This window comes from Capra hircus, chromosome 25 (assembly GCF_001704415.2).
Source record: "Capra hircus breed San Clemente chromosome 25, ASM170441v1, whole genome shotgun sequence".
NCBI lineage: Eukaryota > Metazoa > Chordata > Mammalia > Artiodactyla > Bovidae > Capra > Capra hircus.
Window position 1 is genome coordinate 3,656,004 of NC_030832.1, and position 21,329 is coordinate 3,677,332.

The window sequence follows — 21,329 nt, forward strand, 5'->3', positions numbered from 1 at the left end:
GGCACATGGGTCTCCCTGGCAACCACTCCCTTGGCGGGCTTGAGCCCCGACTTTGCATGGATTCGAGAGCTCTAGGCAGAGACCCTCCAAACACACAACCTCCAGAGAAGGGCTTCTCTTCTCTCTCCCCTTCCTTTTGCTCTCAACTTTTCCTAGATCCATAGAAATTGAGCCCCCCCGCCAAGATTTGCACCTCATATTTCCCAGGAGATGAGAAATGGCCAGGAAGCTGAGCAGAACTCTGCCAGCAGGCTCCTGGTGCCTCATGCTGGGCTGCCGACAGGTCTCAGCCATCCAGGGAATGGGCCCTCCCCCACCCTCCCCAGCAGGACACAGCACCCTTACACCCCTAAAAGAGCTGCGTTCTTCTAAGACTTACTTGAAATACATATATTTCCCAAACATCAACTGTGGCTAAGCAACCGGAGACCTTTCCAAATGCAGGAACTGGAAATAGCCCTTGCCTCAAAAGATCTCCTTTTGGCCAACCCAGGCGGCCTCCCTGACACAGACACCAGGAGGAACTGGAGTCAAAGCCCTCATCTGTCCTCAGAGGAGTCCGGCTATGAAAAGACCCTCAGAGACCTCCAGGGCCACAGCGGCCCCGCCAGCTGCCGGGCTGGGGGTGGGCAGTCTCAGGAGCCGCGTGGTTTTCTGCTTCAGCCACAGTGTTCTCGGGCCCTGAGTGTCTGCCTCCATCCAGGGGAATCTCAGAACAAGCCCTTCTCTTCACAGCTCTGAAGGAGGTGCCCTGCCTGCCCGCAGAAAGCGTTTCAGAGCCTCCCTTCACCCCTCCGGGCCCCCCTCGCCCCACAGAGCAGGACATCTATTTTCACAGATGCTCCTGGGGAAGAGCAAATCTCCTTCAGAGACGCCAGCTGACTTGAGGTCTGAGGCAGACGCAGCCGTGGTGGCCAGAGTGGCTGGCCAGCCAGGGCCAGGCTGGGAGGCCTCCCGCCGTGACGGGTCAGCTTCAACCAGCTGTGGCCTTAAGGGAACTTGGGCCAGATGTGACAAACGTCCAAGGCAAGCCGGAAGTGGAGCTCTTCATGTAAACTGATTTCAGAGTGCTGGCCAACGAATCGAGCCCAGCGGCACACACCAGGGGCCTCCGAGTCTGAAAACCCTTAAGATAGCCATGCCTGATCATTTAACGGGCTTCCCAGGAGGCGCTATTGATGAAGAACCTGCCTACCAATGCAGGAGACGTGAGCGACGCGGGTTTGATCCCTGAGTTGGAAGATCCCCTGGAGGAAGGCATGGCAACCCATGGCAACGCCAGGATTCTTGCCTGGAGAATCCCATGGACAGAGGAGCCTGCTGGGCTAGAGTCCATGGGGTCACAGAGTCGGACACGACTGAAGCGACTTTGCATGCACGCACAATCATTGAACCACAGGGCCCACCCACGTCAAGTCACATGGGGAGGCTAGGCCTCCATGCCCATCTGCAGTCGTATCCCCTCTTCAGAAAGGAGAGCTCCAATCACAGTCTTCCCAGGAACCTCTGGGATGCAAATGGTGTTTTCAGAGTGGAATTTTTGGAAACAAAGTGATGGAGCTCAAGTCTGGTGATCAGGTGGGTGGTGATGAAGCCCAGAGGCTGGTCTTCATGTGTTGTTGAGGCGGTTCCAGGAAGTGCCGAAACAGACAGCTAAGAATGGCTGTAAATGTGACTGTTCTGTTTGTACCTCATCTTTGCATTTTAGCCAGTTTACACTTGAACATGTGGTGGGAGGTGGTTACTGACTCCTCCGTCTTGCTTCTGAGCCTCCAGGCTTGGGGAAGTTGAAGTTCCAGGTTCCGTGTTGCCCTTGAGTTCTGTCCAGAGTGCTTGACGTCTATGTGGGCCCGCCTCTGCCTCCCCTCGCATTTCCCACCCCCTTTTGTAGAACTTTGCCTGTCTGGGAGGTGCTCAGCGGAATAGGAGGGAGGGTGAGTGGGAGGCTTCCAGCACACCTGGCAGGGTCCGGGCACTGGTGGAAAGCTCCAGCCCCACCCTCCGCTCCCTCCTGCTCTGGTTCCCACCGTTCCCAGGGCCCTTGTTAGAAATCAGATTCCTGGGCCCTCCTCCTCAAGTGCCCAGGGAACACTTGTGCTCTACAGGCCGGAGGGTCACGAGTCTAGTGGGCTCCCGCTTTCCATGAGGGGCTTGTGTTCCAGCAGTCATCACCTGGAAGCTGCTTCAAGTGTTCTTGACATGAAGCTATGACATAAGTGACGTGCCATAGTTTACCCTTTAAAAGCGTATGACTGAGTGGTTTTTAGTACATTCACAAGTTTATTACTAATGCCCTGGGGAATGTTTAAAACTGTATTGGTCTCCCACCCCAAAGACCAATGCTGTGGGACCCCAGGGCGCTACCCGGAGGCCCTGCGGCTCTCCACTGGGGCGACTTTGCCTGCAGACACTAGTTGTCCTAACTGGGTGCTGCTACTAGTTCGGACTCATGGAAGCGGGTCAGGGCTGCTGCACAGGACGCCTCAGTGTCTGGAGTGTCCACGCTGGAAAAGCTGCATCTACAGGAAACTGAAGTTCTTCCAGGACCTCCTCCTGGGGCCTCCAGGCCCAGCCCCCGGGGGCCTCTGGAGACAGAAGTGGGCTTGGTCAGGTTGGGATTCTCACCCTTGAATGTCCACAGGGCGCGTGTAGATCCTGTTCGAAGCAGATTCTGATTCAGGAGGTCTGGGCTGGGGTTAGAGGTCGTTTTGCATCTCTGACAAGCTCCCACGGGACCCAGCTGGTCTGGTGACCACACTTCTGAGGGTGCAGTTCCCACGGGCCCCCCCGAGGCCAGCCTGGGGTGGAGAGCCTGAGTAAACGTTCTGGACCGTGCACCCTCTCGCGTGCTCCAGTTGGTAAGGCCACCTCAGTCATCTGCCCACTGGGGAGCTCACACTGACTCCCAGAAGCACTTCCTTGCCTCTACACGTTTTTCCTACACTCAGAAGGGGGTGTGGCAGCTTCCTGAGAACTGCTGCTGCTGCTGTCACCTCAGTCATGTCCAACTCTGTGCCACTCCATAGATGGCAGCCCACCAGGCTCCCCCGTCCCTGGGATTCTCCAGGCAAGAACACTGGAGTGGGTTGCCATTTCCTTCTCCAATGCATGCAAGTGAAAAGTGAAAGTGAGTCATTCAGTCTTGTCTGACCCTCAGTGACCTGAGAACTGTCTTCCTTCCAAAAGGATGAAAGGGCTGCAGTGAGGGTTCAGGAGCTCAGGACAGCCTCCTCTCTCCCCCCACAGGCGCCCCAGGCAGAGCTGTGCCCCCGCCCCCGAAGGCCATTATAAGGGTGGGCTTCAAGGTGAGGACATGAGCAACAGCTGCAGCAGGCGTCCTGCAGTCAGTCCTGTGATCAGTGGGGGTCTCCAGTGATTCAGAGAGGCTGTCCAGACTCAAACAGGGCAGCAATGGGCTGCGTGGTGACCCCGGGGAGCAGCAGCAGAGCTGCCGCTGGCAGGTTCTGAGGCACCTGCCAGCCAGATCTTCTGGAACAGAACTCTCCACCCACAGGCACCGTCCAATGGGCTGAGTGGGGTAGGCATCCTGACTAGGGAGTCAGGCCACTGGTGACCATCTGTGGGGCCCACACCCTCTTACTCCCCCAAGTTCCAGCCTCACCAAGGGGTGCAAGGTCTAGGCTGCCTTCTCCCAAAGCTGCCCCAGGGACGCCCGCCCTTCCCTAGTACAGGCAGCCCAGGGCAGAGTCGTGCCCAGTTTCTCTCTTACAGGAAGAGTAGGTGCCTGCCCAGCCTGGCGTGGGAGCAGCCAGGGATCCACTGTCTGTTGCCCCTGAGTGGTTTGTCTCCTTGGCAACCGAAGGTTTGAGCTGCGGCTTGGACTATGCCCAGCCTCATCCAGTCCCTGTTGCTGGCCCACAGGCTCTGCATCCATGTCTGCTATCTTACCACGGGGGCTGTGGCCTGCGCCTCCCCCAAGGAAGGGCCCAGCCCCACCCAGAGTGGCTGCTGGAGGTGGGGCTGAGGGTCTAGCCTGCAACTGGCCACTGGGGGCCTAAAGACAGCAAGAAAAGTCCTTGTGTGAAACCCAGGCAGACCGGAAGGCAGCTGTTAGCCCTGGAGGTCGGGATCTGTCCAGTCGGACAAGGGGAAGGGTGAGCAGACAGAGGTGGGGGTTCTGGGAACACAGGGCAGGAACTAACTTCATGGGAAAAGCCTGGGGTGGGCAGGAAGATTCCGGAGCACGTTGTGGTTGAAAAGACAGCGACAGACAGGAGCGGTGTGGAGCCAGGCGGGACTGGGGGATTGGCCTCTGCTCTGGGCTCGGCTGGCACCCTCCTCCTCCACGTGGAGCCAGCTGGCAGCAAAGCTTAGGATATGAGGCACGACCACAGAGCCTGGTGGTGGTTTGGAACTCTTTCTTCTCCTTTGTTAAAAGGGGGAAAGGAACTGGGGATGGGGTACCCCCGGGCTCTGGGGAGGCATGCAGGCAGCCCCAGCAGGCAGGCACTGGGGGATGGGTGGGAAGAGTCCTGGAGTTTCCCACAATCCTTTTCTCTGCAGGGAAGAGCAAGGCTGGCTGCCCAGGGAGCAGGGGAGAGGCACAGGGCCCTGGGGGGAGGAGTGGCGGGCGAGGGGGGCTCACTCTAACATGCAAAGTCCAGCTGCCCCATAAACTAGGTTGCTTCTGGAAGAGGGACATACGTATAAATACACAGACACAGCTACACGCACACATGCGGAAAAGGCTCTGCGTTCCCAAGGGTGGGGATCTAGGCCCGCCGGCCCTGGGGAGCTCCAAGGCAGGGGTTGGCCCAGTCTCCGGCGTGGCGATGCTCCGCTGACCCCGCGGCCAGTGGGGCAGGGCGGGCGAGTCCTCTGGGTAAGGCTGCTTGTTCTCCGAGCTTCTGTCCACCAGCGCCCAGGTGACTGGAAACCGAATCCATGGAAGCGGGGCACCAAAGACCTGCGCCGCCGGGCACGTGTTTGGGCAGCCTGTGGGCTGGCTCAAGTGTCCGGTCTCTCCCCTCCAGGGCTCCGGGGAAAAGGGGTGCAGACAGAGGAGGGTGAAGGGGGCCCGCAGAGACGTCCTCTCCCCCGCCCCACGGGGTCCTGGCCTCCGGGAGGGGGGAGGGGCCTCCCTTATCTCTCGGCCTCCATGGCGGGGTGGGCCCTGGGTTCCGAGGCGGCCTGCTGGGGGGCCAGGGGCGGCCAGTCTGACGCTGGGGAAGGGGGGGCCGGAGTCCACAGGGGCGGCTGCGGCGGCGGCTGGTGGTGCTGTGCGCCCCCTGGGGGTGAGGCCGCGGCCGGCCAGCCGGGTGCCGCGAAGCTGCCGGTGGCGGTGAGCGGGAAGTGCGGCGGCGGCGACGTGGCCGTGGCGGCCATTGGGCTGCCGCTGCCTCCGCTGTGGAAGCTCTCGGAGGCCTTGAGGCGAGAGAACATGGTGAGGGCGTCGGGGAAGTTGGGGGGCGTGGCGGGGGTGTTGGCAGGAGTGCACATCTGTGGGGGTAAGAGGGAGGGGGGTGAGTGCCCCTTCCAGAAGGGCCCCTTCCCCAGTGCATCCCACCCCTGGGTGGTCCCCCAGTCCGGAGCTCACAGGGGAGCAGAGCGATGCCCACGTGGGCAGGCCCACCCCGCCTGCTGCCCGGCTCCCAGAAGTCCCTCCCAGCAGCTCCTTCCTCAGGCCTGGGCGGCTATCCCCCACCCCCAAACTGGTAGAGTCCCGCAGGGATGCCCCTGGGGCTGCAGGGAACACTTACCATCTGGTGGTGATGGTGGCTGTAGGGGATGTTGGTCTCTTGGAAAAAGGCGCTGAGGGCCGTCTGTAGGGAAAAAAGGCCCACGCTTACCCTCAGTACCCCAGTGGTCCTGGCCTGGCCTTCCTCCACTCTTGCCACCACCCAGAGAGGTGCTGTGGAGCCCTGGGCTGGTGGGCAGGGAGGACCCTCAGGACACTGCCTGCAAGCTGGCCGCCAGGTGCTCCCAGCTTACCTGGTTTCGTCACCATGAGTGACGTGAGGGCCTGTCTCATGGGGAAAGGGCTCCAGGAGACTCTGGCCCTATGGTCACCAACTCCATGGGTGGCAAGTCCTTACTCCTTCCTGAGTTTCAGTTTCCTTGTCTATGAACCAGAGGATGGCAAAGGCACCCCGATGTTGAGAAGCTGTAACCCACCGCTCCTCTCCTGGGCTAGCCAAGGGGACTGGCCCTGCCCTGCCTCTCGGTTTCTCCTTCTGCACCAGAGGGACACTGGACTAGGAGGCTGGCAGCCTCCCTCCCTGGCAGCAGTGCTCCTGAGGTCCCCGGGCCAGGCCGGGATTAAGTAGCGTGCTGTGGGTTTCGCACTCCTATCCAGTCATCTGAGCCTCCCGCAAACGGGTGGAGCAAGAGGAAGGCTGCAGTGGGGTTCGCGCCCAGGACTGTGAGAAGCAGGTGGGGAAGGGGGTGGCAGCCACTCCTCGAGTGGCTCTGGGGGCTGGGGGGAGGGGCCCCCAGGGCGGTGGCCTCCAGCACTGGTGTGTCCTGGTTCGGCCCCTCGCAGAACAGGCATCCAGGAAAATAAGGGAACCAGCTGCTCTTGCGAAAGTGCAGGGTGAGGGAGCCCGTCAAGTATGTGAAGGGTCTGCGGGCAGCTCTGCCCTCCACGCTGCCCCACTCGGGCTCCCCGCCCACAGCAGATAAGGGCTGTCAGCCCCCTCCCCCCCTCCCAACACACCCAGAAACCCAGCCTGGCTCCCAGGCTTATCCTAGGGGTTTTATTACTAGAGTAAATTCAAATGAATTATTCTGGGAATTTCCTGCTGGAGACGCCCTACCCCAACGTCCCCAAACAGGGGTGTGGGAGCTGGGGGTGGGGGGTGGGGGGAGAATGCCTCGGTCTCCAAGCACCTCCTTGTGACACCTCCCGGGCCAGGAGCCCCAAGGGACACCAACCCATTCCTCCCCCAGCGGCAGCTCCACAGGCAGCTACAGGCAGCTGCAGTGTGTGAGCATTCCAGGGAGAGGCGGTTGCCCTTTTCCTGCCTTCCTAGAGCACCCCCAAACTTAAAGCACACAGGTCCCCCTCCCCCAGCAGCCTTTTGTCCCCATTAACACCTGAATCACAGAGAATATGACCCCAAAACAGGCCTCCTGCTGGGCCAGCTCTCAGCCCAAGTGGCTGCCAGCTGGGGGTGGAGGCAAGGAACCCCACTCACTCCCAGGAAGATTTAAGGGTTGGATGTTCACACTCCATTTTTACCCTAAGAACCTCCCTACTAACCACGTCTCCACTTTACACATGGTGAAGCTGAGATTCAGGGAGCCCAGGACTTGTACTGTGGGGGCCATCAAAGCTCCCAGTCTGCAAGCTGTTCCTGCCCGTCCTGAGGTCAGAGTTTCCCCAGGCATTTTAATCTTTAGATACATTTTCAATTCCAGTGACCAGGGGACACCAACCCCTCCGCCTGTGCCAGGCTCTGTGGGCAGGTCTGCTTCCCACCGGACACCTGCCCGCCCAGCCCGAGGTGGGGAATGTGTATGCAGATGTGGGACTCCAGCAAACTACCATGAATGTGGTTTTGCAAGTTTTGCTACATCCAGCTCTAGGTTAGGAAGCTTCCTGCAGGGTGGGGCTGCCGGGCTGGGAAGGGGGGCTGCCCATGCGCTCCCAGAGGTCAGCTCACAGCTCGCGGCCCCAGGTATGGCGAAGGAAACGGAGGCCACAGGGTGGGACCTGCCCAGAGACAGCGAGCAGTGTCCCATCTTGTGATTTGAGGACCACCCCAGGATTAGCTCTCAGGTCCCCCTGAGATCTCTGGTGGGAAAGTGAGCAAGGATTCCTTTGAGTGGACAGACCACTGCCTCCCCAGACTGTCCCAACCTTGGGGCAGGAATTATGACCTCTGTCCCACCCCCCAGGAAGCTGAACTCCACAGCCCCCAGGCTCCCTGTCCCTCCTCTGGCCAGGAGTACCTTCCCTGAGCTGGCCTCCCATCTAGAAACCAGGCTCCCCAGCCCAGGCTGGGCACAGACTCTACAGACTGAAACTGTGACCTTACACCTGTGAGGGGTGGAGCTCAAGGGGCTCTGGCCTCCTCCCTAGATACCATCCCGGGTTATTTCTGGGGCAGCTGAGTTGGGAAGGCCAGGTGGCCTTTTGGCAGCACAAGCCCTGGGCAGTAGAGCTCTATGGGTCAGGGAGGCCTGGGGAGGTGGGGGCCAGGCTGGGGCAGCCCCACCTCCCGCCCAGCTGGCCGAAAGCCACTGAACCGTGTACACCAAGCGGTGCGCTGTGCAGGCAGATTCGGCAGCCAGCACAGGAGGGCACCTGGATACGCCTCCGGAGCGGGGTACACAGATCACACCCTTAGCTGTCGTATGGGGCTCTGACACACCACCTGGATACCCGTGTGTGTACATGTCTGAGTACCGTCTGCAAAACTGTGACCTGTGCGTACACGGAGCGCATACAGCCCGCACCCGCGCCGCGGGCTGGACCGAGTGTTTACACACACAGACGCCAACATGCCCACACGTAGCGTGGCGCGTGCGTAAATACAAATGCACAAGTACGTGGACACGCGCCGCCGAGCTGCCCACCGGGCACGCAGACCTTCAGACCCACACACACCGGACGGCTCCACCCGCGGGCTCAGGGCTTCCAAGGCGGGGGCGGCGCGGGCCCAGTTCGGCTCAGGCCACGGGCGTCCTCCTTCCGGCTGCCGGGCCGACTGTCCGTCGGGGCCTCAGCGCCGCCCCGCCCTGGCCGTTACCGAACAAAAAAGGGGGTCCCCGGAACCCGATCGCCCGGGGAATCTGGGCGGTGGGGGGCGGGGATTCCGGACCCGGCGAGGGCAGGCCGCCCCTCCCGCCCACCCCGCGCGGGCGGCGTTTCCGGGGGCCGCGTAGTCACGGCCGCGCTGCTGGGCCTGACCCGCACGCCGCGTGTGCGCGCCGGAGCCCGGACGCAGGGGCGCGCGGCCGCCGGGACACCGGGGCCGAGAGCGCGGGCCCGGGCCCGGCGGAGCGCGCCGCGGCACGTGTCCACACCCGTCCGCACACGCCCCACAGCACGCGCCGCCACGCGGGACGGACACCCCGCGCCCCGGGCCCCCGCCCGGCCCCGGCCGCCTACCTCGAACTGCCAGTGGGCCGCCTGCAGCAACTGCTTCGCCTGGTCGGCCGCGCAGCCGGCCGTCAGCACGAACTGGTTGATCATGACCTGGTGCTTGAGCTCGTCCATGTTCACGGACATGGCGCCGCCGCCGCCTGCCCGCTCCAGCCTCCCGCCACGGCGCTCTTCTCCGCCTCACGCGTCCACCATTAGCGAGCCGGCTCCGGCTAATACAAATATTTACTGTGCGGCTCTGACTCACCGAGCCTCGCCTCGCTCCGGGCCGCGGGCGGCATGCTGGGAGATGTAGTCCCGCGCCGCTTCCGCCGCGCTCGGCCGGGCGTGCGGGCCGGGCCGGGCCCGAGGGTGTGTCCTGAGTGTTAGGCGCCTACTTAGTGTGCAGAAGCTGGACAGGCGCGTGCCCAGGCCGTGACTGCACCGATTTGGGTGTGGGGGGTGGTGGGGGAGGTGGTCAGGAGGCGGGGGCTACAGACCGTGCACGGGCGCAAACACTGGTTGTTGGCCAAGACCCCAGGATCCCGAACCCCAGTGTGGTTGGCATCCCCCGTGTTGACTAAGCGCCTTATTTTTGCACAAATCATCAACACGAGGGCCGTAAGGCCCCGAAAGCCTGGCATACTCAGTTCAGTTCAGTCGCTCAGCCGTGTCCGACTCTTTGCGACCCCACGGTCTACAGCATGCTAGGCCTCCCTGTCCATCAGGCGCCTACAAATACTTGTGCAGTGAATGAATGAATCTGCCCTTTAGGGTTCTACTTCGAGTCACCGCCTCCAGGGAGCCCTCCAAGCCTTCCCCAACACCCGTGGACTGGAAGCCTGCATCTCCCACTTGTGACGCTGGTCCCTCCCTCCCTGGCCCGATGCTGGACCAGGCACAGGAGGCCTGAAGAACGCTAGAGGAAGGGCTGAGGGCTGGGACTGACAGGGGAGGCCCGCAGCCTCTGGAGCTCCGAGGTACCCCTCCGCGCGACGCTCTCACTTTCCCACGCAAAATCTCGTGCGCTTGGCCGGAAATCTCGACTTTTAGCGTGCGGTCGCTAGGACCGCTCGGAGCCAGTTCCGGGGCGGCCCGCGAAACTTCCATTCCCAGGATGCCCCGGTTTATTTGCATCGTTCAGTCCCGAGTGACGTCAAGTGAGTGAGGCCGCTCCTTGGCCAATGGATGGCCGCGAGGTGTTAGGACCTGGCCATATAAGGTAAACAAAGCTGGCTGCCCAATGAGGCAGCGGCGGGGGCGGGCACTGGGTAGGGGCGGGAGGGGGTGCATCACGTGGAGGGCGGGGGTGGGGCTGAAGAGCGCGGGGGGCTTGGAGGGGCTGCGGGCTGTGTTTACAGCTCCACACACGCCGTTTCCGGTTAAGGTCGCCGGTCGCGTGTGTGGGGAGCGGGGAGGGGGCCCAGCGTATTTGGAGCTGGGGCTTGGGGCTCGGTCGCCCCGGCTCTGATTGACCTTATTCCGGTTCCCCGCCCTGCCTGGACCCCAGTTTCATTAGTTGAGCAACTCTTCATTGGGCCCTTACTGTGTCTGGCTCTCACCTGGCCCCAAGCAGGCAGAGAACAAACTCTAGTAGAAGGGTTGGATGGTGCCTAGGGTGGAGTGGGACGTGTGTCAAAAGTCCCTAGGACAGGTGTAGAATTTGCAAGTGTGGAAGGTGTCTTCAGGAAGCAGGGACAGGCCCTGGAGATGGCGGGTTAAAGGCCATTGAGGGGTTTTGGTACATCTGATCCGTTGTCCGGGTTAGAATCACTGGCTGAACAGTATGGAGACCAAATGATGGTAGAGAGGTCCAGTACTGTTAGGCGATGTTCTGGGTGTTATCTGGTTCCAGAGGAGCCATCCCTGCTTAGCGCCTTGTTGCAGAATTGGACTGAATGGAGGGCTCTGAACTTCAGATTCCTGGTTTGTGGAATCTCCATAACTCTCCCAGGACTGCTCTGGGGCATTAATGCCTGTGGTGCTTAAAACACTGTTTCTAGCACCTCTGTGCTTCCATCTGGACAACTGTAGGGAACTCAAGCCCCATTTTAAAGATAAGGAAACTGAGGCTGGAATCCAGACCTCCTTACACTCTTGACAGTGTTCAGAGCCAGTGGAGAAGACCAGGCACCCAGTGGGCCAGCAAGGTGTGTTCCTGGCACAGGAGGGTGGGCGCTGTCCTGGCAGGGCCCACTGGGTACTTTTCTTGCTTAGAGAGGCAGTAAGTACCTCACCCTCATTTGAGCACCATTCGGGTACCTGCCCAGACTTGCCCAGCCCAGAAGGGACTTTTCCAGGCCAGCCCACTGGCTGGGGTGGGGCAGGGGGGGACAGCAGGAGCAAAGGTCACCCTTCTGCCCGCTGTGGCCCCCCAGCCAACTTGTTTTCCAAGGGACAGTGGGGAAGGGAAAAAACAACCTTGTTTTCAGCCAGGATCAGACTGGCTAGAGAGTGGACTTTGGATTTCTTAGCAGGCTCAGATGGGGCCTGACAGCTGGGGCCAGTAGATGGTGGGAGGGCGGTATAAAGGGCATTTCCGGCAGTGCCTTCTTTTTACCTGAGGTCCAGGGTGGTTGAGGCTCTTGGGAAAGTTGGCACTGCCAGTTTATGGAAGGCCCGGGATCCCAGCCTCCTTCTCTCCAAGTTCATTCTTTCAATCACCCCACAGATGTATTTATCAGACATCCATAGGGTGCCTAGAATTAGTCAGGGATCGTGCACCCTCGGAATGCTTGAGAAGTATAGGGGCTTGAGGGACTTACACTCTGAGGCCCTGAAGTGTGGCTGGGGTCTTTCTTTGTGTTTCAAAGGACCAGATGCTGCCTAACTAAAAGTGAAAGTGACTCAGTTTTGTCCAACTCTTTGCGAATACTATAGTGGGTAGCAGTTTCCTTCTCCAGGGGATCTGCCCAATGCAGGGATCAAATGCAGGCCTCCCACATCACAGGCGGATTTTTTACCAGCTGAGCCACCAAAGAAGCCCAAGAATACTGGAGTGGGGGTAGCCTGTCCCTTCTCCAGTGGATCTTCCTGACCCAGGAATCAAACTGAGGTCTCCTGCATTGCAGGTGGATTCTTTACCAGTTGAGCTACCAGGAAATCCCTAAATAACTGAGGGGCCTTGAGATGTGGCCACCGCCTGACCTCTGATCCCTGTCCTTGAACTCTCCATGCCTACTAGATTCTAATTGCACTGGCCTTTGAGCTCATCGATCTTACTCAGCTTCTCAGGGCCGTTGCACAGGTGGTTATCCTTGCCTGGAACCTGGGCTGACCCACTCCCTCAGAGTTTGCCTGGTTGGCTCTTCCTTGTATTTCAAGTCCTAGCTTAAATGTCACCTCCTCAGAGAAACCTTCCCTGACTCCCCTAGCAATAGTAGGTCTCTCCTAGTATTTCACTGCACCTCAGGCCACTCCCCTATAGCACCCACTGCATTTTACTTATATATTTGCTCATCTTAAGTGTGTTTCCTCACTAGATGTTCTGTATCTGGTGGTTTCACCATTTAATCTCTATTGCCTGGCTCTTCGCCTGGCTCACTGCTTTTCATATAGTAGCTGCATGATAAATATTTGTTGAGTAAATAAATGAATCAGCCAAGAGGTTGATAGTAGAACCAGTATCAAATCAGAAAGTGCCCGTCTCCCACTGGGGCGTGGATTAGCACAGAAAAAAAATATACCTGAAGTCCAAAGCTCTATTGAGAGGAGTGTTTTAATTGATCCAATATCAGCCCATGGAAATGACTGCCCTGGCCACAATCTGTAGGGAGGACATTCTCTTAGAATTATTTGTCAGTGGGAACATCTGGAACCACAATACGCTCCTTCCCTCCCTGCAAGCAGGGAGACCGATCAATTGAATGCTGTGTTGGTATTATCTGTTTGTGTATATATGATTGAACAGCGTTATGTGATTCAACAGAAAGAAATTTGAAGTGAAGGAAAAATGGTCGCATGGAGTGGGGGTATCTTCAGGCCCATCTAGGAGCAAGAGACAAGAAATCTGGTACTGGAGCATTCTTGCGTCTGGGTGATGGGGGCTGGGGGTGGCAGGGGAATGTGACATTAAAAGGAGTGGCCTGGTTCAAATTCCAGCTTTATTACCACTTATCTACTATGCAAACTGAGTGGGATACTTCGCTTCTGCCAGTCTCTTTCCTGTTCCTGTTTCTGTTTTATTGGGAATGAAAACAGAACCTACAGCAGAGAATTCATGGATAAGGTTCAACACCAACGTCTGGCACATAGTAGCTGCTCAGGAAACAGGGTTCTTGCTTGCACGGCAGAGAGGTTAGTTAGATCAGGCTCCCCCAAGACCTGCACTCTCCCTTACAATCACATAAGTCCTTCACTTCCTTTGACTTTTGGCTTCCCAGGCCCCATGAAAATAGGAAGGTTGGATTCTGGAGTCCTGAAAGGTGTGAAGACTCACTTTAATGTGGACAGTGGTGAATTTACCATCTAAGAATCCTAGCCAGCCTCTGTCCTCCCTAGCTCCTTTATACATATACATATAATTTATTTGTTTGGCTGCGCAGGGTCTTGGTTGTGGCAGACAGGATCTTTCAGTCTACCCTGAGGCATGTGTAGTGTTTTAGTTGAGGCATGCATACTCTTGGTTGCAATATGTGGGATCCAGTTTCCTGACCAGGGATGGAACCCGGGCCCCCTGCATTGAGACCACCGCGTCTTAGGCACCAGACCACCAGAAAAGTCCCCCAGCTTCTTTCTTGGTAGAACAGGCTTGTCTTGGGAAGCCACTTTCTTCTCAGAAGAGCCGTTTCTCAACTGAAAAGTTGGTGAAAACAACAAATCCTCACTTGCCTGCTTACAGAGTTTTGCGCAAATCAAAAGCCAGGAAAGTACCTTACAACCTGTGAGGAGGCTTTAACTCTAACCCTGGTTCTTTATATTTATAAATATTTATTCAAATGGAAAGTTGGGGAATTCCCTGGCCGTTCAGTTAGGGTCTAACCTGGATTCTTTGAACTTGGCTTAAGCACCCTTAAGCACTCTCTTCTTTGTGCTTCAGTTTCCCTGTCTCTAAAATGGGGAGTGGTTTACTGCCTCTGCGAGGGACTTGATGTCTTCAAAATAATTGTCCTGGACATGGAGACGGAGAGATGCCTTGAGTTCTAGAAAAGGTGCTTCGCTTCCCAAGTGGGCACTCCTCCAAGCAATCTTGGGTTCCACCCCCAGCTCTTCTTTGCCGGGTGGCAGGTGAGGGTCTGCCCTCTGCTGGCCGGGCCAGGAGATCAAACCCTGGGAAGTGGGGAGAACCGTGGTAGCTCAGGGAGGTATTTCAAAGAGGGAGTGAATGGAAGGCGTTGGTTCCTCGAAAGGTGTACGTACGAACAAACTGTTAAAAAGCTAAAGACTTATGATGTTAGTCTCGTGCTTTGGAATGCAAAGGGCTGGATAGTTTGCAGGGTGGTTGATGGTCTCTCCCCTCTGGACTCAGGTCCATTTGGTTTGTCCTGGAGGGTTTGTCAACAACTTCGGAGAGCCCGGGCGCGGAGCTTCCTGGGAAGTGTAGTTCCCAGTCGGGCTTTCGACGCCGCCGCTTGGCCCCCACTGCTACCAGGGGACTCCATTTCCCGAGGTGCTTCGCGCCCCGGGGGGGCGAAGGGCTGCCGTGGCGTCGGGCCCCGGGCCGAGCCGGGGGTGGGGGCTCGGGAAGGCCGTGAGCCCGCGGCCGTGGGCGAGCGTCCGTGCGGCCTGGTCCGGGCCATGTCCGCGTGAGGACGCCGCCGCCGCCGCCGCCGCTGCCCCAGCCTCGGCCCGGTCCGCCGCCCACCATGGGCTCCATCCTGAGCCGCCGCATCGCGGGCGTGGAGGACATCGACATCCAAGCGAACTCGGCCTATCGCTACCCCCCAAAGTCCGGTGAGTGGCCGCCCCGACTGCCGCCTCGGCCCCGCCCCGGGCCCCTGCCCCGGGCGCGGATGGCGAGGCGCGCGGGCTGGAGCGCGCGGGCGGCGGGGCCTCGGCGCGGGCCCCGCGGCGGAGGGTGGGCTGGGGACTCTGCTCGGCCCCGCGGCCCTCCCTGCAGCTTCCCTGTCTGGGGCTCCACGCGCCCTCCACCGGGACCCTGGGGCGAGGGTCGGTCCGGCGCTGACTGCCGCGGCCCGGCCGGGTGACCTTGGGTCAGTCATTTCGCCCCTGCGCGCTGCACTCTCCCACGGCTGCACACCCGGGAGACACTCGATAGGAAACCTCCCCAAGGACCGGGGTGAGATTTTGGGTCGCGCAGCTGGCAAGGACTTAACCCCGTGCCCGGCGCTTTGCTTGCGTTTACAAAGTGGTCATTGTCAAAGGGCTCAACATCACTCCATCGCCAGTTTTCGCCTTCTTCGGTGGCTCGGTGGGAGACCCGGCCAGGGTTCTGTACCGTACCCGCTCTGTCCCGTCTGGACAGAGGCTTAGCTCTGCCGTGGCCTGGCGCGTGTGTTTAGTGGGTGGGTGGGAAGGCGCTGGGGAGTGGGCCTGGGCCCAAGGAGGCATTACTGTCCTTGGGAGAGGAGCTGGGAGTCCCTGCTGGAGAACCAAGGGATAGTTGGAGAGGACCTCCCAGGTTCTCCAGCTTCCCGTTTTTGTGTCTGAGAGATGTGGGCCACCAGGGAGGAAGTGACTTTACCAGGGTCTCAGAGCTGGACCAAGAGTTCGACTCCCAGGCCAGCTGTCCCCCTCCCACTGCCCCCCACCCCCCAACACACTGTTCTCTTGCCTCTAATGGTGAGAGTGGCCTGACCTGCAGGTTTAGCTCGGGTTCCTCAGACTCCATCTCCTCATCTGGTCGTTTGCCCGGGAGGAGAACAGGGCATTTGGGCCTTGTGGGCACTTTCAGACTGGGGCCTTTGATTCAGGCTTCTGCAGCACTGCATCCAATTGGTGGTTTCTTGGCCTCTTAGTTGGCCTGCGGGCATCCCCCAGGCCAGGTTTCCCCTGAGTATGTCCAGGACCATGGGGAAGCTTGTTTAAGGTGCGTTCCCTAGGCCCTGCCTCAGATTTCCTGGGTCTGCTGGGGCCTAGGAACCTGCATCTAAAACCCATTCCCAGAGTGAGTTGACTGTCCACTCAAATTGGAGAACTGCTCTCCTCTCATTGTGGAAGGGGAAAGAAGGCAAGTGTCTGGGACCACCAGAAATAAACAGGGTGGGGACTAGCACAGTTGGGGTCAGTCAGAGCTGGGCCAGAGAGCCCTGTTCCCTGATAGGCATGGGAGGTCTCCATGCCTTCTTGGTCCCTGGCACAGGACCAAGGACAGGAAAGTCCCCGCTGGTGTGGGATTCCCTGGAGGCTGATGTTCCAGACCTGATGGAGCAGTCGGTTATTTGAAGTCATCCTCTTCTGTCTCCGATGTTCTTCCTGATCGGCTTTGGCTGAGTCTTCCTGGTCTTAGACAAGCCACCTAGCCTGCTGGGTCACAGTTTCCTCATCTGTAAAATGGGCTGATCCTTGTACAGTGCTTAGTACTGTACACCTAAGTACACCTAAGACGTCTTCACAAGTTGTTAGCTGCTATGTTGGCTTATAGAGGAAATTAGGTGATCCATTCAGACTCTTAATAGCAGTTAGCTGTGGCTTGGCAGAGCCAGCAATAAGTTTAAGGTGGTCACCTGGGCCCGGAGCAAACCTCATGTCCCTTCAGTTGGGTACTTGGAGAAGAAATCACAAATGCAAGGCACTTCGAGCACTGCTTTTGCATTCTGCGCGGCTGACCTTGTTAATCAGTCCAGACACCTCTACCGATCCTGGACGCCCGAGTCAGCCACAACTAATCGACTGTGGCTGGCACCCGGGTGAGTGCCATGTGCACCTCGGTTTTGCTGCCAGCGAGATTAGTGCCCTCCTGGGCCTGTTCAGTCCAAAGGCTGCCCTTTCTGCTTCCTTCTCTCTCGGGCCGCCTTGTTCTGGGAGGCAGTCAGCGACCTAAGCAGAACTTGAGTATGTTTCCTCAAGAGTGGGCTGGGGATGGAAGAGGGGGGTTGAGATTTTTAGGGACCCCTGGACTGTACAGTCAGTTCATGAGAAAGTTGTTACCTTTTCAGGTCTCTGCCAATTTTGTTGATTGTGTTATGGACAAAGAATCATTGGGAGCTAGAATTTGCTTGAGAACTTTTAAAAAAAATGTTATTTATTAATTTGTTTTTGGCTGAGCTGGGTCTTTGTTGGTGCGTGGGCTTCTCTCTAGTTGCAGCGAGTGGGGGATACTCTCAGGTTGGGGGACTCGGGCTTCTCATTGCCGTGGCTCTCTTCTTGCAGAGCGCCGGCTCTAGCATGCTCAGGCTTCCATAGCTGCGGTTCCTAGGCTCCAGAGCGCAGGCTCAGTAGTTGTGGCGTATGGGCTCAGCTGTAAAGAGGCAGCCTGCCAATGCAGGAGACACCAGGGATGTGGGTTCGGTCCCTGGGTTGGGAAGATCCCCTGGAGGAGGACACGGCAACCCACTTCAGTGTTTTTGCCTGGAAAGTCCTATGGACAGAGGAGCCTGGCTGGCTACAGTCCACGGTTTGAACCTATGTTTCCTACATTGGCAGATGGATTCTTTACTACTGAGCCACCCAAGAAGCCCTGCTAATATTTATTTTTAACACCTCTGTAACACTGTCCATTTTTTTTTTCTGACTTTATTGAGATATAATTGACACATAACATTGTATAACTTTTAAGTATATAGTGTAATGATTTGATATGGGTATGTATCAGGGAAATGATTATTGCAATAAGGTTACCTGTATGTGGGGGGTCGGGTGGGGTGAGGACCTCTAAAAATCTCCTGTCCGATTTTCTTTTACTTCAGAACTTCCAGTGCGCACTGTAACAGTATGTAGGTTGAATTTAACCGCATTCCCTTTGTTTTCATTGTATTTATTTATTTTACTCGTGACAGCTTTGTTGCGGTATCAGTCCTGTGCCGTACAACTCATTCTTTGTAAACCTGTAGTCTGGTGACTTTGTGTAAGCTTACAGATCCTGACGCCGTCAGCACAGTCAGTTTCAGACCTTCCCATCACCCCTCAACGTCTCCTTGCTTCGTGCCGTTCGCAGGCGTGCTCCGCCATCACCCTCGCCCCCGCCCGCCCCTGATCTGTGCTCTGTCTTTAGAGGAGTCCTTCCTGGACACTTCGGATGCTGGAATGAGCCTTTTGTGGTGTCTGGCTTCTTCCACTCAGCATGACGTTCTGAGGCTCAGCCGCGTTGTTCTTTACGGTGTGGCCGCAGTGCATTTTGTTTGCCTGTTCGCTAATGTGCACGTGAGGTGTTCTCACCTTGTGGCTCTCAGGAATAATGCCGCTGTCAACATTCGTGGACATTGGTGTGGTGCGTTCAGTTCTGTTTGGTATACACCGGGGAGTGGAAGTGTTAGGTCATCTGTTTAACCTTTTGAGGAACTGCCAGACTGTTTTCCATAACATAATGGTTACTTCCTCTATTCCCATCAGCAGTGTGTGAGGGTTCCAAATTCCCAGCATTCTTGTCAACCCTTATTATTGTCTACCTTTTTAATTGTAGCCGTCCTAGTGGGTGTGAAGTGGTATCTTGTGGTTTTGATTTGCATTTTCCTGATGACTAATGCTGTTGAGGTCTTTTCGTGTGCTTATTGGCCTTTGTACATCCTTTGTGTGCGGGATAGGGGGGCAGGTTAGGGACGGGGTGGGCGTGGCTCTACTAGGCTAGTTCACTTTTTAGGAGTTGCACTGTCTTCAGTGGTGAAAGTTCTTTATGGGTTCTGGATGTGACGATACAGTTCATGTATCAGCTCTGTGATTTGTAAATGTTTCCTGGCAGTCTGCGGTTGTCTTTTTCATTTTCTTAATGGTGTCTTTTGAGCAAAAGTTTTAAATTTTGGTGAAGTCCAGTTTATCATGTTTCTTTTTTTTATTTTGGCCACACCCTGTGGCTTGTGGGATCGTTCCCCAAGGAAGGATTGAATCCGGGCCCTTGTCAGTGAGAATGTGGAGTCTAACCACTGGACTGCCAAGGACTTCCTCAGTTGTTTTAATGTTTAATGCTTTTGGAATTATGCCTTAAAGATCTTTGCCTAGCTCAAGGCCACGGAGATTTTTCTCCTGTTTTGTTTTGTTTTTCTTAAAATTTTATAGTTTTAGCTCAAACATTAAGGTTTGTGGTCCAGTTTGAGTTAATTCTTTTAACGTATAGTTTGAGGTCAAGATCTCGGTTCTTGTGTTTTTATTTCTGGCATATGGATATTCAGTTACTTCAGCAGCATTTGTTGAAAAGACTTCTCTTTTCCCATCAAATTGCCTTTGTACCTTCATCGGAGATCAGTTGACAGTAAATTCTGCACGCTGTTGCCCTGCTGTCCCTTGCCCCAGTCACACAGGTGGCCGGTCCCCAGCCGAGGGCTAGAGCAGGCCTTAGGACACCTGGCTGGAGCCCTGAGGGAGAAGGGTGCCGTTGCCGGGGGCCCTGAGGCGCACAGGGTCCCTACAGGAGCGCCTGGCCAGGGGCTGCTGCTCCACGGCTGGCTGTTCCTCCTCCTGGGTTGTTCGCGTGTCTTTCCAGCGCTGTGTGTCTTTGTGGCCCTGCCCTGGTGTATGAGGGCGGTCATGGTAGGGATGTGTCACCCAGGACGAGTGTCAGGAGGGGCCACCAGCCCCCTGGCCCACCAGCCCCTCAGGTGGCCGTGAGATACGCCCCGGACCTGAACCTTTTGTGTGTCAGGTGCATGTCCTTTCAGAGCATTTTCGCCTCCTTGATCTCATCGGAGGGACTTCCCTAGTGGCTCAGATGGCAAGGAATCTGTAACACAGGAGACCCAGGTTTGATCCCTGGGTCTGGAAGATCCCCTGGAGAAGGGAATGGCTACCCACTGCAGTATTCTTGCCTGGAGAATTCCAGGGACAAAGGAGCCTGGTGGGCTACGGCCCATGGGGTCACAAAGAGTCGGACACGACTGAGTGAGTAGCACTGTCACTATCTCGTTGAAACTTGGCCATGTCCTCGTGACACTAGACTTTTGTTTTCTTTGGCAAAGGAGCTGGAAATCAGAGTGTGCCCTTTGTCTCCCAGCACCCGGGCTTGCACACGGCAGGTGTTTAATAAATGCTTGTGCAGCCAGCCTTGTAGAAAACACCCCCTTCTCTAGAGTGCAGGCTGCTCAGACTGGGATGCACCTTTTTTCTTTTTTCAAGGTTTATTTGTGTGACTGCACCGGGTCTTAGTTGTGGCACGTGGGGTCTAGTTCCCCGATCAGGGTTTGAACCCAGGCCCCAGGCATTGGGAGCTCGGAGACTTAGCCACTGGACCACCAGAGAAGTCACTGGGCTGCATCCTATTCCCTGGGGTGGCAGCTGGGGCTCCATGGACTTCTGGGCCTGCCACCACGCGATGAGGGCCCCGCAGTGCATGCTTGGAGGCCTTGGGTGTGTGCCTCTGTGTTGGTGCATCTACAGGTGTCTGCTCGTGACCACTGCCACCTGCGTCGGGTTTGCCCTTTCTGGATGGGGCCTTGCTGACTCTGGTCAGTTGGTGCCTAAAGGGAAGAACCGAGGCAGGTGTTCCACACAAGGGAGTGCTCTCTGTATCCCTGGGCCCCATCAGTGTCCTGGGGGCAGTGAGCTTACGTTTGGAGCCCCAAGGTTGGTGGTGGAGGGGCGAGGGTGGGGAAGGGGCTGCACCTGCCCTCAGTGGTCTCACCTTCCCGCTCAGAGCTCTGTGCCATTGTTGCCTGCATCGTGCCCCCTGCACTGTTCATATGGCAGAGCCGGTTCTGAGCTTTGGCTCATGTGAACTCAGTTTGGATTCTGTCATTGAAAGAACTGTATAAAGAAGCTGAATCTTCTGAGCTTCAGTTGTTAACATTTTTGTTACACAGCAACAATGAACCTTTCTGCTTTAGGTAAAAGCGGAAACAAAAACCCTTGCAGGTGGCGGTGGGCATCCGAGGACCTGTCTCCCTGAGGGAGAAGCTGGGTTTAGACGCCTTGGCGGTGGATGCTTGTGCCCTGTGCCCACTGGGGCTGCGGTTCGCCGTGGCGCTTGCCCTCGGGGTTCTGGGCGTCTGCGCATCCTTTACGTGGCTCCTGGGCTCTGCTGTGCTGCCCCCTCAGCTGGTGCCAGGGGAGGAAGCCTGGGCTTGTGCTGGGCAGGCCGGCTGACCAGTGGGCTTTTCATCCCATGCCTGGAGGTTGGCCATGGCGTGGAGGGCCCGGCTACCCAGGGTCAAAGGGGTGCGGGTGTGCACTTCCTCACATTTGGGGTGGCCTAGCTGTGCTGACCACACGCACCGGGTGGGCACAGGCGGAGCTT

At 57.4% G+C, this 21,329-nt stretch overlaps 2 protein-coding genes across 5 annotated transcripts in view; one reads left to right on the plus strand and one right to left on the minus strand.

Moving 5' to 3' along the window:
• UBALD1 (UBA like domain containing 1) lies at nt 4,363-9,326 on the minus strand. Its single transcript, XM_018040256.1, has 3 exons — nt 9,077-9,326; nt 5,721-5,783; nt 4,363-5,460 (listed from the first exon to the last, which is right to left on the minus strand). The coding sequence occupies exons 1-3, from the start codon at nt 9,194-9,196 to the stop codon at nt 5,104-5,106; spliced, it is 540 nt and encodes a 179-aa protein (XP_017895745.1). The 5' UTR covers nt 9,197-9,326; the 3' UTR covers nt 4,363-5,103.
• Nucleotides 14,696-21,329, plus strand: part of MGRN1 (mahogunin ring finger 1) — a 36,949-nt gene continuing 30,315 nt past the window's right edge. For 3 of the 4 annotated variants that reach the window (XM_018040259.1, XM_018040260.1, XM_018040258.1), the window contains exon 1: nt 14,725-14,941. In XM_018040259.1, the coding sequence (XP_017895748.1) occupies nt 14,854-14,941 (88 nt within the window). In that variant the 5' untranslated portion in view covers nt 14,725-14,853. Of the gene's footprint in view, nt 14,942-21,329 lie in introns of all 4 variants that reach the window. The other variant, XM_018040257.1, reaches the window with a different exon arrangement.